Source organism: Pan troglodytes, chromosome 1, assembly GCF_028858775.2.
Source record: "Pan troglodytes isolate AG18354 chromosome 1, NHGRI_mPanTro3-v2.0_pri, whole genome shotgun sequence".
NCBI lineage: Eukaryota > Metazoa > Chordata > Mammalia > Primates > Hominidae > Pan > Pan troglodytes.
Window position 1 is genome coordinate 68,121,929 of NC_072398.2, and position 16,631 is coordinate 68,138,559.

Sequence of the window (16,631 nt, forward strand, 5' to 3'; positions counted from 1 at the left end):
GAGCTGTGATTGCACCACTGCACTCCAACCTGGGTGACAGTGAGACCCTGTCTCAACCACAACAGGAAAAAGGATGATGGGGGTTGTGGCTACACTTACGCAATTTGTTGGTACAACTGAATGACAAATACTGGGGAACAAAGCTCCCTAATGGCTGAGATACTCTTTCTTCTCATTTTACTTCGCAAACTTGGTTAGATACAAGTAAGAAAACTTTGTGATTTTTTTTTTTTTTTGGACATCTGAATGTATTACTTGTGGCCCCAGAGGCTAGTTTGGTGATGTACCAGATTGGGAGGTTGTATGGAAGAGGCTCAACTATCTGACGAGGGATCAATGTTGGGCTAACTTCAAAAATAAATGAGGTTGGTTTGCCAGAATCAACTTTTTATTTATGAAGAATGGAAGAATTGGCTGGGCGCGGTGGCTCATGCCTGTAATACCAATACTTTGGGAGGTCAAGGTGGGTGGATCACCTGAAGTCAGGAGTTTGAGACCAGCCTGACCAACATGGAGAAACCCCGTCTCTACTAAAAATACAAAATTAGCCAGGTGTGGTGGTGCATGCCTGTAATCCTAGCTACTCAGGAGGCTGAAGCGGGGTAATCGCTTGAACCTGGGAGGCGGAGGTTGCGGTGAGCTGAGATTGTGCCATTGTACTCCAGCCAGGGCAACAAGAGTGAAATTCCATCTCAAAAAAAAAAAAAAAGAATGGAAGAATCTGGATGCTTGGATGACTTTATTTTGTTTTTCCCAAAAGATGCATTCTTCAAAGATGTGAGCAGTGTTTCCATTTTTGACAGCTACTTACTGGGAAAGCTCTGCATTGCAAGTGGTCCTGTGGGTATTGTGGTGACTTGCCATGAAGAGCCTTCATTCTGGTGTCTGTAGGGAGTTTAATCCTTGAGAAGATGACAGGTTCCATGATTTTGATGGGCTGTTTTGTAGACAGCAGGGAGGAAAAGCCACATCCCTAGAATTGCCAACACTGGCTCTTGGTATCTACGAAATGCTACCTGTATCAGATGAGACTGATTTGGGCAGCATGTGTGACGGATAGCACAAGATTTGCTTGATGTGTGGAGATAGCCGTCTTTCTCTTTCAAGGATTTGAAAAAGGCTTCTCTGGGTCAGCAGCTAAAACTATAATTCCTAGGAAAGTCATCAGCAAGTTTTCAGTGAAATGCTGCCAGATGTGATTCTCCAAGCTGTGGGTGAGCAGATTGTTATTTACCAAGAAGTTTGCTAAGCTGAAGAACTCTGACAATTCAAGGTATACCTGCTTCAAGGTATATACTGCTTCATGGTATATACTCTCTCATGGAAAGTTCTGGTTATCAAACTTTAATTTTTCTGATTACATAGTTGAGGAAAAAATAGCTAAATCAGACATAAAGATAAGGGATAAAGAAGCACTATCTGTGATTGTCACCTTTCTGGAGACAGACAAAAATGGATCTCTGTTGCCTAAGCAGTCAGCAGTTGTATCTGCTCACTCAGCGGGAAGTGCTCCTCAAAGTGAAGTGCTCCTCCCAAAGTGAAGTGCTCACACGGGCTAGTTGTGTAGAACAGACAACAGTGGTGGGTAGACATTTGTGGGTCATGCCTCACTAGCCAACTGATACTGAAACAACTCCCTTGCCTTTCCTGAGAAAGAAATGTGAATCAAGTAGATGGGCACTTCTCTTATAAAAACCCTCACAAATCTCAAATAGGTGACATGATTATATGTTACTGTTTTATGAATTGACTTACTTGGAATGCCAAGTAATCTTCAGTTTTTAGTTGCAAGTACTTAACAAGTGGTTCTGGATTGAGAGGGTTGTCTCCCTGGTTAGATTTGTACATTATTAGGTGTGTCTTGTGGCTCTTGAAGTTGTTAGAAATCCCACATGCTTTAGAAAATTCTGGTTACCATTAATAGTTGGCTTCCAAATAAGACTTGTGACCAACATTGTTTTCTGCTTCCAGTTTATGCCTTCTTTTTCAGGCTAACACTGAAATGATATTGGAAGAACAGTTGGGAGGTTTTCCACTTAGACCTCTTTGCTTGCTATTGAGTTGGGATTCCCTGATACACCGCAGATTCTGGCTGTCTTTCAAGATCTGAGCCATTGCTGGCAGTTTCCACCTTTGTGATGCCTTAAAATATCCATCTTAAAAATGTAAAATAATGACTAGTTTACCTTTCTTATGTCTGTGTTACTAAATGAAAACTAAACATGAATCCTCTTTTTAAAAATAAGAGCTTTAGAGTGGAATAAGCCAAGTTGCTGGTCAGGCCTGTAGGGTGCTGAGCTTTATTCTGCAATTGCTTTGTAGCATTTTTCTAATTCCTGCCATTTCTTTCATTTTTTTCCTCAGGACATGCTTTGCTTCTTGCATACTTAAGGATTCCTTGGCTTCACACACAGTGCTACTAGAATCCACCCATGCACACTCCTCAACTTCAGTCTAACAGTGTCTTAAGACATTGTAGATCTGAAAGCATGGTCTGTAAATCACAAGGGATCCCCAAGATCCTTGCACAGAAAGATCCACCAGCTCAAAACTCTTTTCATGATAATATTCAGATATTATCTGCCTTTTTCACCATGTTGACATTTGCACTGATGGTGCCAAAAAAAGCTGTGGTGGCTAAAACTCCTGGTGCCTTACCAAAAATCAAGGCAGTGGTGTCGTGCCATGCTTTCTGTGGTATTCCTCATCAGCTTGTACTAACAGTAAAAAAAAAAGAAAAAAAAGAGTCATATTCCCCTAAGAATATTCTTCATGAGGCCGGGCGCAGAGGCTCACACCTGTAATCCTAGCACATTAGGAGGCTGAGCCGGTTGGATCACTTGCGGTCAGGAGTTTGAGACCAGCCTGGCCAACATAGTGAAACTCCGTTTCTACTAAAAATATGAAAATTAGCTGAGTGTGGTGGCGCGTACCTATAATATCAGCTACTCGGGAGGCTGAGGCAGGAGAATCAATTGAACCCGGGAGGTGGAGGTTGCAGTGAGCTGAAATGGCACCACTGCACTCCAGTCTGGGTGACAGAGTGAGATTCTGTCTCAAAAAAAAAAAAAAGAATATTCTTCATGAAACAGTAAAAATTAATAATTTTATAAAATCTTGACCCTCAAGTATAATTTTTCTCATTTTTTTAAAGTTATAATTTACCTACAATAAAAAGCAACCTTTTTGGTGTACACTTCTGTGAAATTGACTAATTCATATAGTTGTGTAATCATCACTTCCACAAGCAGGATATAGCACAGATCCATCACCCCAAAATGTTTCTCTGTATGCCTTCTTGTCCTTCCCCCATGTCGAGCACCTGGCAAACACTGAACTGTTTTCTGTTCTTATAATTTTGCCTTTTCCGGAATGTTATGTCAGTGAAATCATATAGTACATGGCCTTCTGAATCTAGCTTTTTTCACTTAGCCTAATGCATTTGAGATTCATCTATGTTGTTGTATGTAGCTGTAGTTTGTTCCTTTTTATTGCTGAATAGTATTCTGTTATACATATATACTACAGTTTATCCACTCATTAGTTGAAGGACATGTGGGTTGTTTACAATTTTTGGCTGTTATTAATAAAGCTACTATAAAAAGGTGCAGGCTGTGTGAACATAAGTTTTCATTTCACTTAGGAGTGGGACTTTGGGGTATGGTAAATATATGTTCAAGAAACAACCAAACTCTCTTCCAAATGGCTGTACTATTGTGCTTTCCACCAGTAAGGTATGAGATTTCCAGTTACCCCACCACCTTTCCAGCATGTTGCATTGTCATTTTGTTTTCATTTTAATCCATTCTAAATATGTAGTAGTATGTAATTGAAGATTTAATTTGCATGTCATTAATGATATTGGGCATCTTTTCCTGTGCTATTTGTCATATGTATGTCTTTGGTGAAGTGACTGGTCAAATCTTTTGCTTTTTTTTTTTTTTTTTTTTTTTTTTTTGGAAACAACAGTCTTGCTCTGTCACCCAGATTGGAGTGCAATGGCACGATCTTGGTTCACTGCAACCTCTGCCTCCCAGGTTCAAGTGATTCTGCGGCCTCAGCCTCCTGAGTAGCTGGGATTACAGGCACCCACCACCATGCCCGGCTAATTTTTTTGTATTTTTAGTAGAGATGGGGTTTTACCATGTTGGTCAGGCTGGTCTTGAACTCCTGACCTCAAGTGATCTACCTGCCTTGGCCTCCGAACATGCTATGATTACAGGCATGAGCCACTGCACCTGCCTTTGTTTAATTGGGTTTTTCTTATTAAGTTTTGAGAGTTTTAAAAAAATATATTCTGGATATGTCATTAATCAGGTATATAATTTATAAATATCTTCTCCCTTAGTATATATTTTAATATTCCACTGGCAAAATGGAAGTTTGCGTGAAGCATTTTTGTGATGTATTGTTAAATAAAATGGTTGTCTCTAGGAAAAGCACTTATGTGATTGAGTTGTGAGTTGAAATAGCTGTTTTCCCCCCCCCAGCAAAATCTCATTTTTACTGGAGAGAATGACAAACTGGTTTCTCAGACTTGCAGGCTTTCTCAAATCTCAAATTTATCTAAAAAATTCTCGAGATATTTTCTCACAAATGAGTGAGGTGAACCTGTCACTTCATGGAAAATAAATGACAGTATTTTTACCAGTGATAAAATTAGAGCCTTTTGTTTTTAAAAAAAAAAAACAAAAAACAGAATTTTGGAAAGCTTATATCAACTACTGTGCTCTTACAGATTGCCAATACTTAAGTTTTTCTGATGAAACTGGTGGTGATAATAACAAATATGATTTTGGATACTGTGTATTGAAATGAGCTGGCATTTGGAGGTTCTGCAATACTCAGTAGACTAATACTTTCCTAATGACCAGTATGTGATGTTATAAAATCATCCAAAAGTAAAAGATCCAAATTACAGGTTGAGCATCTCAAATATGAAATGTTCCAAAATCCAAAACTTTTTAAGCACCAACAAGATGCTCAAAAGAAATGCTCATTGGGGGCATTTTGGATTTTGGATTTTCAGATTGGGGTGCTCAACTGGTAAGTACAATGCCAATATTCTAAATCTGAAAAAATCCCAAACATTTCTGGTCCCAAGCATTTTGGATAACGGAATCTCAGCCTGTACAAGATTGACCAATGGATCGTAGTATAAGGGAAACAAAGCGCCCTAATGACTGAGATACTCCTTCCCATTTTACTTGGTAAGCTAAGAAAAACAAGAAAATTATTACTGTAAAATAAGAAAATCTAAAAAGTTCTTTAATACAGTTTTAGGATCCACATTGCAGCTAACCTTTAACAGCCAGTTGTCAAGTTTTGGTATACTATCAAAAAAGTATACTATCAAAAAAGTACATCCACAATTGTCCGAAAAGACTATTAAAATTCTCCTCCCTTTTCCAAGTATGTATCTGTATGAGGCTGGATTCTCATCATATGCTTCTACCAAAATGTATGTCCACAGACTGATGGTAGAAGTGGATATGAGAATCCACATTTATTGAAGAGATTTGCACAAATGCAAAACAATGCCATTCTCACTACATTTTTTTTGTTTTAGAATTTTTAAAATAAGAACATTAACATGTAAGCTCACATTTTAAAGTTGACAAATATTTTTAAAATGTCTGTTTGAATTCCTAATATAGTAAATAGATGAGATACATAGTATACATAACTCTGAGCTCTTCGGGGTCTTCAGTAATTTTGAAGAGTTCAAAGGAGTCTCCTGAGACCAAAAAAGTTCATAGATTGCTACTTAGAATTTAATTCCAGCATCATCATTGTGTACTGGTGGTGGAGAACAAACCTAAGCCCTAGCCCAAGGCTTCTTGGTTTGAGGCTTCTAGTTCTCAAGAAGGAATTCATATTTACTTTACAGAATTGATATATTTTATATTCTTTAAAAGATGTCTTTACAGATAACCTCTTTAACTCTGTCTTCCATTATCATAAATGATACTCAGTACTTACAAATAAACCAATGCAATCAGCCCTCCATCTCTGTGGGTTCCAAATCTGTGGATTCAGCCAACTCAGGATTGAATGTATTCAGTAAAAAAAGAATGGTTGCATCCCTACTGAACATGTACAGACTTTTTTTTTCTTGTTCCCTAAACAATACAGTATAACAGCAATTTACATAGCATTTAAATACATTAGGTATTATAAATAATCTAGAGATGATTTAAAGTATGTAGGAGGATGTGCGTAGGTTATATGCAAATACTATGCCACTTTATGTAAGGACTTCAGCATCTGCAGATTTGGTATCCTGTGGAGGTCCTGGAACCAATCCCCTAAGGATACCAAAGGATGACTTACTTTGCATTAAGGAATGATACATAGCTCTTTCTCCACTAAATCACCCAGATCCCATAAAGAGTAAAGAAAGTAGATTTTCACCTCACTTAATTCTTCCCCATTTTATCTTAAATAGGGTTTCTCATTAGCACTGAAAGTCTAAAGGCTGACATGAAAGGAACAATGAGGTAACTTGCCTAAGCCTTAAACTAGATGAATAGACCTTGGTAGATTTGTTGTCCATATAGTTTGCTTATTTACTCAGCCTGCACCTAGAAGCTGTATTCTCTGTTTAACGTTCAGCCTCGTAGCTCTCATCAGTATGCCATAGACCTAAATATTGTAAGGTGCTTTTTTTCATTTTTGTTAGCGCTTTCTTTTTTCCAATACTTGAAACATCAGAGGGTATAGGATGCGTGTGAATTCTGTTTTAAAGCCATAGACAACAAACACCCTAATCAGCTAGAACATGTTTTTGTGGTCTTTGTTCCAGAAGAAATCATAGAAGGATCAAAACAGTTCTTATAGTTCAGGAGCAGTGGGATTATCATCTTTGAACATGAGAGACCATATGATTATAAAATGACTCCTTTTTGGCTTTTATATGTGATAGTATTAGATTATAACATTTAAATAGTGGATATTGGCCCAATGGTGGCGGTAAAAGTTCTTAAAATCTTGTGACTATATCTAATCTAAAAGCATGCTAGATCATAGCACTTAATGGCCTAGTCTCATTCTCTAAACAAGAAAAACACTAATCTGGCTGGGCGTGGTGGCTCATGCCTGTAATCCTAGCACTTTGGGAGGCTGAGGCAGGTGGATCACCTGAGATCAGGAGTTCGAGACCAGCCTGGCCAATCTGGCAAAACCCCGTCTCTACTAAAAATACAAAAATTAGCCAGGCGTGGTGGCGGGCGCCTGTAATCCCAGCTACTCGGGAGGCTAAGGCAGAAGAGTCACTTGAACCCGGGAGGTGGAGGTTGCAGTGAGCCGAGATCGCACCATTTCACTCCAGCCTGTGCAAAAGAGTAAGACTCTCTCTCAAAAACAAAACAAAAACAAACACTAATCTGGTATATGGTATTGCTTAATTAAGGAAAGTAGGTATATTTAAAGCTAATAATGTTTGGAAATTGAATGAGATTTTGGGTTTAAGAATTTCTCGGATTAAAATACTTAACCTATAATAAAATGGTAGCTATGTAAGAGTAACCTTCCCTCCAGCATTCTCGTTCCTCCCACACCAAGAAAAGAAAGGCCATATTAGGACTTATCATCTGAGTATAAATTATTAATACTATCACACCAAGTGGAAGCATGTGGGAATGCTCATTGCCCTTTAGTTAATTTGTAGGATTGCTTCATTATACTTTTACGTATAGTCTGTTCAGAGAAAAATATTAAATTTGTCCTTCCCCAACAAACTTGATATTGTAGCTGCTTAAATAATGGCTATTGTATTCCAAGCATCAGCTGAGAACATAATACTCAGACTGTGTATCAAAGTTTTGAACTTTGATATTTGTCTGTGAAGAGCCTTCTGTGGGAATGGTGGTTGCTGAGGATGGTGTATGATCATAAATGTTAACCTAAATCATGCAGTAACTTGACCATGGAATGTTGTCTGTGATTTCTCTCCTTTGCCTCATCTTGATTACAGAGAGGTACAGAAAGCAGTCAACACTGCCCAGGGATTGTTTCAGAGATGGACAGAGCTCCTCCAGGACCCCTCCACAGCAACAAGGGAAGAAATCGACTGGACCACCAACGAGCTGAGAAACAACCTCCGGAGCATAGAGTGGGATCTAGAGGACCTTGATGAAACCATCAATATCCTTTTCTGTGGTGTCTGTGCCATTTGGGATAAATAGACAAATGGACAAGTTTTTCTCTAGTTGTTTCCAGTATGTAGATGAAACATTTTATAATCGATTAATGTTTGTTGCTCTTACTTGTACCATGACATGTTTAAAGTATTTGCCCAGTAACTTAAGGTACAGTAGCCAAATTCTTATACAGTGTGTGACAAATCCTGTACTATAAATGTATATATATATAAAGGCAGCATAGTGTAATGATTATGACTCTGGACCCTGGAGTCAGATTTCTGGTGTTCAAGTCCTGGCTCCACCAATGTAAAGGGAAAAAAAAAAACCCTTTTTTTCTTTTTTTTTTAAGTCTCTACCCTCACACTCAAGTCGGTAGGATATTTCTGACACTGTCTACTTGGAGATAGCATCAGGTCCACAGGTTAAGAGCTCAGTCCCACAAGACTGCCCCCACTTCAGATGCCAGTTGCAAGCCCTAGGTTGTGACCAGCGCTTCCAACTGACCACGTGTAAATTGGAGTTCCCACGACCCCCTCCATAGATCGAATTAATTTAATTTGCAAGAGCAGCTCACAGAACTCCGGGAAACAGTTTCCTTAGGTTTATCCATTTGTTGTAAAGGATATTACAAAGGATACAGATGAATGACCAGATGGAAGAGATGCATGCAAGGTATGGGAGAAAAGGTGCAGCACTTCCAGGCCCTCTTCACGTGCCTCCAGGAACCTCCACATGTTCACCTATCTGGAAGCTTCCTGAACTCTGTCCTTTTGGTGTTTGTGGAGGATTCATTTCGCAGGCATGATTGATCACATCAGTTGGCCATTGGTGATCAACTCAGCCTTCAGCCCCTTTCCCCTGGGGTGGGGTTAAGCAGGGGGCTGAAAGCTTCAACTGTCTAATCACATGGTTGGTTTCTCTGGGGACCAGCCCCTCGTCCTGAGGCTATCTAGAAACCCCCAGCCATCAATTATTCCATTAACATACAAAAGATACTCATCTGGAGATTCCAAGGGATCAAGGAGCTGTGTGCCAGAAATGAGGGGGCAGAGACCGAATTTGCATTTATTACAGTATCACAACCAGTTACCATGTGACTTGGGCTCATCACTTAACCTCCTGTGCTTCAGTTTCCTCTTTAGTGGAAAGTTAGGATAACAAGAGTACCTAGCTCATAGGATTATTGGGATTATACAGGTAAAGAGTTTAGAATGGCACCTGGCACACAGCTTATGTAATAGTGTTAGCAGTCATTATCATATAGAGGTCCATACAGGCCAGTGTTACACTTCGGTAATTAGAGATCAAAAAATCTTTTTGTAGACTGTCTTCATGTTTAAGAAGTGATGTTACAGTGCTACTGTCCATTGAAGAGATGTCTTGTTCCATGAAACTGCATTTAGTAAAAGCAGATCTGTTCTGCTAATTCATGGTATTGATGTGAAGTAAGTCCACTGATCTGACTCATGCACTGGAGAACTGTAAAAACTTCATTATATAGCCTTTTTTTCCAACTGGAAATCCCACTTAACCAAAACTTTAGATGGAAGATATGCCACTTGCATGTTCTGAGTTCTGTTCTGTTTTTTCCCTAAGTGAGATAAAACATCAAGGAAACCAGCTTCTGTCAGGATCACCTTATAGTTAGCACAGGTTCGTATGCAGTTGATACATGGAGTAAATAATTTTTGTTATTCATGATGACCCTGGTACCTTTTACATTATTAAAAGGCAAGTATGTTCTCTAAAATTAGTGGCAAATATGTGAGGGGGCAGGATCAAAAGCACAATTACAGGGAGATAATTCTTCCCTTGAGAAAGGAGGGAAGGAAAAAAAGTTAGGGGAGATAGAGAAAATGTGAGATTAAAAAAACAAAAGTTTTAATAGATACTCATCATTCAACCAGCAAATGTTTATTGAGTATACTATGTGCCAGGCATTTTGTTGGTTACAGAGATTAGATTAATAAACACTATACCAGCCCTCACAGAACTTTGAGTGGATAGGGATGGGGGACAGATGGTAATCAAGTAATAACACAAATAGATACCTGCAGACTATGAAAGAGAAGTATAGAGAGCTATGCAAGTGTCTGACATGGTGCGTCGGACCAGGCTAGAGGGTAAGGGAATGAGGGCAGCTTCTCTGAAGAAGGCCTGATCTCTCTAGATTAAGAAGTAGGGTTAGCATCTTGGCATAATGGGAAGTGGTTTGGAATGGCAGGAGAAAAAGGCTTGCAAAAGCTGTCTTAGTAAAGGTGATCAGGAGTCAAAAAAGGATAGACACAAGTGTTGGCAAACAGGAAGAGCCCAGCTCACCTGTGGTCAGATAGCCCTAAGTGTTTGCAGTGAAGCTCATCAGCAGGGGCTATGCTTCCTAACCAGACAGATCATCTCTGTCTTGGAGCAAAGGGATCCTCCCTCCTGTGGCTGTGGGCAGAGGAAGTCTGAGAATGATTGGTGTCCAGCTGACTGTGTTTTCAGAAAGTTTGAGCCAGATTTTATTTGTTTGCATGTGAGAGATTCAGTGAGTTAACAGGATGTTGTCAGGCTTTGATGATGAAATTGTTTTACCTTGACTTTTTGACCTACGCATAGTTGAAGCAAATCCTAGAAAATTTAACCTTGATGCAACTGAATTGAGTATAAGAAAAGCCTTCATTACAAGTACTCGGCAAGTTGTCAGGGTAAGGAATATGATCTTATTGTGTTATCTGTATAAGAAATAGCCAGACTTCTTAGAGCTCTTTCCCTTAATTGTAAACTAATAGGTCACCTCTGAAACCACTTTTTAAATATGAATTAAATGTGAGCTTCCCCATATATAATTTCTCTGATTGGCTGCGCATGGTGGCTCATGCCTGTAATCTCAGCACTTTGGGAGGTGGAGGTGGGTGGATCACTTGAGCCCAGGGGTTTGAAACCAGTCCGGGCAACATGATGAAACCCTGTCTCTACAAAAAAAATATATAAAAATTAGCTGGGCATGGTGGTGCACACCTGTTGTCTCAGCTACATGGAAGACCAAGATGGGAGGCTGAGGTGGGAGGATCAGGTTGAGGCTGAGAGCTATGATCACGTCACTGTACCTTAAAAAAAAAAAAATTTCCGTGATTGAAGAAAAAGAAATCTGTTTTTAATCTTTCTTTTTTTGACACAAGGTCTCACTGTGTTGACCAGGCTGAAATGTAGTGGCACGATCTTGGCTGACTGCAGCCTCCGCCTCCCAAATAGCTGGGACTACAGGCGTGCACCACCACACCAGGCTAATTTTTTGTAGCGACAGGGTTCACCATGTTGCTCAGGCTGGTCTTGAACTCCTGAACTCAAGTAGTTTGCCTGCCTCAGCCTCTCAAAGTGCTGGGATTACTGGCGTGAGCCACCATGCCCAGCCTGTCAGGCTTATTTCCGAGAGCAAAAATGAGACAGTAATCTGCTGGCTTTGGGCAGGATACATTCAAATGGTGTCATCCTGAATGATTAGACCCTTGTCCATACCTCTAGTTTCTTTAAGCTAGTTATCTTTCTCACTTTTTATTTCTTAGTGTACTCTATTTCTTGATGAACAAAGCAATTGCTATTGTAGAAACCATTTGGTTTTTTGATTGATTGGTAATCACTGTGCATTGTTGAAGAGTGACTCTTAGTGGGTTTGGATAGCGGCCTCTTCCGCCATCTGAATTGCTTCTGGAACTCTTGCAACCCAAGATACTGACATTTCCATATGTAACTACTTGACAGCCGTTCCAGAGTTATCCAGAGCAAACAAGCATCTATCAGAGTGTAAAAAATTGATCCAAGTGAACAAATCTTTAGTTCTAAGTTATTTAGAATAATACCCATTATTAAAGAATCTAAGAAAAAATATTAAGTACAATCTTGTGTCATTAAAATGTTTCATATTTTGAAACTATATGGCTAAGCCATTTGATTAGCATAACTAGATGTAAGAGAACCAGCTGTCTTTAACATATGTACTAGAAAGCAGCTTCCTTGAATAAAAAGACTTGGGATCATACCAGTGCTAACATACGGCTTTTTAAGAGTCATCTTAGGCAGGAACCTTAGTTTGTGTTTGCCAAAGTCTTTATATTATGTGATATCCTTTTGAAATTATTTCAAATGGTAGATTATCACTGAACTTTATATATTCTTGTTACTTGTTTTATTCATTAGTTGCCTTTCTATATACATATATGTAAATTGTTTATAGATAAACCCACATTTTAATGAGGGAGAAACCTTTCTGGACCTCAGATGCCCCATCCACAGTGAGTGTTTGGATTAGACATTCTTAATTTCTAGCCAGTTCAAAATACTGTTCTGATGAGGAAGCCTTGTTGTTAGGTGACATATTTTTTGTAAGATAAGTAAATCCCCAATTATTTTGTATAAGCTTTTTTTTTTTTTTGTAGTAGTAGGTTTTTTGAAGGATACTCCTATAGACGTTAATATTTAAGTGGGGCCTTGCAGTGAAGCATATGTCCTTAACCTTAATCATTATATTTATTTCTGCAAGGTAGACTTAGGAAGTTTGCAAATTGAAATTTAGAGGTTCATATATTGAAAATTAAGTTCATTGGTATAATGGAAAGAAGAATCCAAAGTTCATTTTCTAAAATCTGAAAAGCTTTTTAAAGTACATTCTTAGAAAGAGGTTGATATGATTTAGCTGTTTCCCCACCCAAAATCTCATCTTGAATTGTAATCCCCATAATCCCCATGTGTCAAAGGAGAGACCAGGTGGAGGTAATTGAATCATGGGGGCAGTTTCCCACATGCTGTTCTCATGATAGTGAGTGAGTCTCATGATAGCTGATGGTTTTATAAGGGGCTCTTCCCACTTTGCTCTGTCACTCTTCCCTGCTGCCTTGTGAAGAAGTTGCCTTGGTTCCCCTTCTGCCATGATTGTAAGTTTCCTGAGGCTTCCCCAGCCATGCTGAACTGTGAGTCAATTAAACCTCTTTCTCTTATAAATTACCCAGTCTTGGGCAGTTTTTTATAGCAATGTGAGAACAGAGTAATGAGAGGTATTCCAAATCAAGTCAGTACTTCAAAATCTTACTGTCCTTTTAGAGTTGAGATCTAAACCATACTCAACTATGGGATCCACCTGAATATTTTAGGGTTTTAAATCATTCTTGTTTAAATTTATGACCCCTTTGGGGGAAGCTGTTAGTATTTACCAGTGGTAGGCTAACAGTACCTAACTGAGCTTTTGCTGATCTGATTGTAATAAATTCTAGTTGAAAGTCCTATAGAAGAGAAGGAAATAGCAATGGTGCTAACTCGATTAAAAGTAAAATACACCTTGTATAATTCCACATTACCACATTTAGCTAAACAGTGTTTGTATGTAGAGATTTCTGGGCTCTGGGTGGAAGAGCTCGATAGAGAGGGAGCAGAGGGTTAGCAGATTTGGAAAATGAGACGAAATGAAGTTCAAATTAGGAATTTGTACAAATTTATGTTAGTTCTTCTGTTACTATTACTAGTAGGCTTTCATTTAATATTGCTCCAAAATTTTGATTGACTTTATCTTTCAAACAGTGTATTCTACTTATGCTTTCTCTTTTGTAGGCAGGGGAGTCAGTGATACTCTATGCATTTTGTGTTTTTTTTTTTTTTCTTTTTTTGCTTCAACCTGAAGAAGTAAATCGCCTGTTTCTTCTTGATTAATGTCCATTGGTTATGCCTTTAGTAAGCTTTCCTTGTTTAGAGTTTTGTGTATGTTTTTCCAAGCATCTTTTAAGTCAGTACAAATTCAGTTTTGCTGGCAGTTTTTAGTGAAGAACCAAAATATTCACATTTTTGTGTAAATAGCTTTCATATTTTTGAGGTAATCATTTTTACTCTTGTGGAGTCACCTATACATCAAAGATTCCACATGTGAAATTTTTGTGTTTTAGAAATATATCCTAGAAGTGACTTTGGTTTTACTTTAGGATCAAGAGGTTTTGCAGTATATGGCAGAATAACGGTGAATATAAGGGGTAAGGGAACCTGAGTTCTAGGCTAAGCTGTGACCTTTATAAATCTTAACCACGGTAAGTCATTCAACCTCCCTGGATCTCAGTTTTATCTATGAAATAATCCTCACTAACATTCTCTGACTTTAAAAGTTAGAACTATTACCCTCTCCATGAAAAAAACTGAACCTGCTCCAATGTAAGAATTGTTTACAGTCAATTGTAAGTCAAGATGGAAATGGCTTTGGTTAATCAAAAAGGGTGAAGTATCCAGTGTGAGCACAGATGACCTTGAAATGTAAGAGTTATGAGTGGGAAGCACTGGGGTTTATGATGTCTCATTCATTCAGTTTGGAAGACTGTGTGAAATGGGAACAGAAGCATAAATAACCAGGACATTTGTTGTTCCTTTGGCAGATGAACCATATTTTATTGGGACTTGTTGCTTGACTGCTGGTTCTAAACGTCATGTGTTAGAAAGAAGATGAGTAATTATGTTTTTGGCATGATAGATTGTTATAAAATGTTTAAAACTATTTAGTAACATAGTTTAAGATCCCGAATTCCAATATGAAGGTGTTGTGTGGTATCTGCTAACTTTTGACCTACACGGATAAAGTGCCATCTTAGAAGTGAAAGCTGGCGGGGTGTGGTGGCTCATGCCTGTAATCCCAGCACTTTGGGAGGCTGAGGCAGGCAGATCACTTGAGGGCAGGAGTTTGAGACCACCCTGGCCAACATGGTGAAACTCTGTCTCTACTAAAAATACAAAAATTAGCTGGGTGTGGTGGCAGCTGCCTATAGTCCCAGCTACTTGGGAGACAGAGGTGGGAGAATTGTTTGAGCCGGAGACAGAGGTTGCAGTGAACTGAGATTGTGCCACTGCACTCCAGCCTGTGAGACAGAGTGAGACTCCTCAAAAAAAAAAAAAAAAAAAAAAAAAAAAAAAAAGAAGTGAAAGCCATAGATCCTTAGATCCTTACCCGCGGTGGTGGTGGTCACATACAGGATGCCTACCCACAGGGCTATTGGAGGAATCTGCCTCATCAGGGCTAACACCCATGCAGGCACACACATAACCCCACATGGTTTTTATTAAGCATAAAACTTTAAAAACTGCAACTTTAAAATACACATTTAATTATGATAATGCAAGCTCAAAGAAAATTAGAGAAAATTTTCAAGAAGTAAAAGTAGAAAAAGGAATCTAAACTCAGAATAATACATAGCACAAGACTTTGCGTTTTCTTCATAATTTTCCTCCCAATGCAGGGCAGTTGTATTTTTACATAGTTGTGATCATACTGTTATGCAATCATAGCATTTTATTTTCTTAGGTTAAAAATAATCTGTACTTGGTATTTATAAAATGCAAATAATTCTGATGAAAAAACTTTGAAGAAAAGAGAAAATGCTTCTTCGTTCTCTAATTTCACTCCCTAGAAATAATTAGTGTCAACAATTTTATTTTTCACAGCCATTTTATGGACATTGAAATATGCAAACTTTTAAAAAGCAGTGGCATGATAATCTGTAACTTTTTTTCTATGAAAAATTACATTGTGGACATAGTCTTACAATGACGCAGATAAATCTAGAGAAGTGCTGTTCAGTAGTAATAAAATGGGAACCTCTTGGTCATTTTTAATTTTCTAGTTGCCACATTAAAAGAGTAAAAATAGGTGAGCTTAATATATTTTATTTAACCTGATATATCCAAAACATGATCATTTAAACATGTAGTCAATATAAGAGATATTAATGAGAGATTTAAATTTTTTAACTGTTTTTGTAATAAATCTGGCATGTATTTTACACTCAAGCATATCTCAATTCAGATGTGAAATTTTCATTGGAAATACTTGATCTGTATTTAGAGTTTACAGAACTTACAATTGAAAAAGTAGAGTCACAAACCCAATTTTTTCCAGACATACTTCAAAGTTTTCTGATAACTGAGTATCAATTAATTAAAGTAAAATTCAGTTCCTCGGTTGCACTGACCACATTTTAAGTGCTCAGTAGCTAGTGGGTCCTGTATTACCCAGGAGCAGACTATCCTTTTTAATAGTTGCATACGTTTATTTGCTGATAATGTTTATTTAGTGCTTACTATATTGTTGGCTACTGTTAATCAGGCTTCATGTGTTACCTCTATGAATCCCTACAATGATTCTAAAAGATATTATTCTAAATGTACAGAAGAAATAGAAACTTAGTGAAGCTATTAAAAAGCATAACTAAGTCTTAAACCTAGGTCTTTGACATGAAAGATCATGCTGTTTCCCTCTCCTTTAATGTGGCTCTGTTACGATTTATTTAATCATTGACCTACCAGTAGATATTTTGGTTATTGTTTATTAGTGGAAATTGCAAACCATGCTTCAGTGACCATCTTTGTGAGCATAACTTACATAATTGTTTCGTAAAAAATTCAATGAGAATACACATTTTAAATATTCATTGCCAGTCATGATGGCTCATGCCTGTAATCCTAGGACTTTGGGAGGCCAAAGCA

General features: G+C 38.2%; 1 protein-coding gene across 4 annotated transcripts in view; it reads left to right on the forward strand.

Annotated features, from left to right (window-relative positions):
* STX6 (syntaxin 6) overlaps positions 1-16,631 on the forward strand; it is a 73,396-nt gene that overhangs the window by 9,627 nt on the left and 47,138 nt on the right. For 2 of the 4 annotated variants that reach the window (XM_514037.8, XM_063795088.1), the window contains exons 2-3: positions 7,976-8,145; positions 10,737-10,831. In XM_514037.8, coding sequence (XP_514037.2) covers positions 7,976-8,145; positions 10,737-10,831 — 265 coding nt within the window. Of the gene's footprint in view, positions 1-7,975; positions 9,798-10,736; positions 10,832-16,631 lie in introns of all 4 variants that reach the window. The other 2 variants (XM_063795104.1, XM_063795096.1) reach the window with 2 other exon arrangements.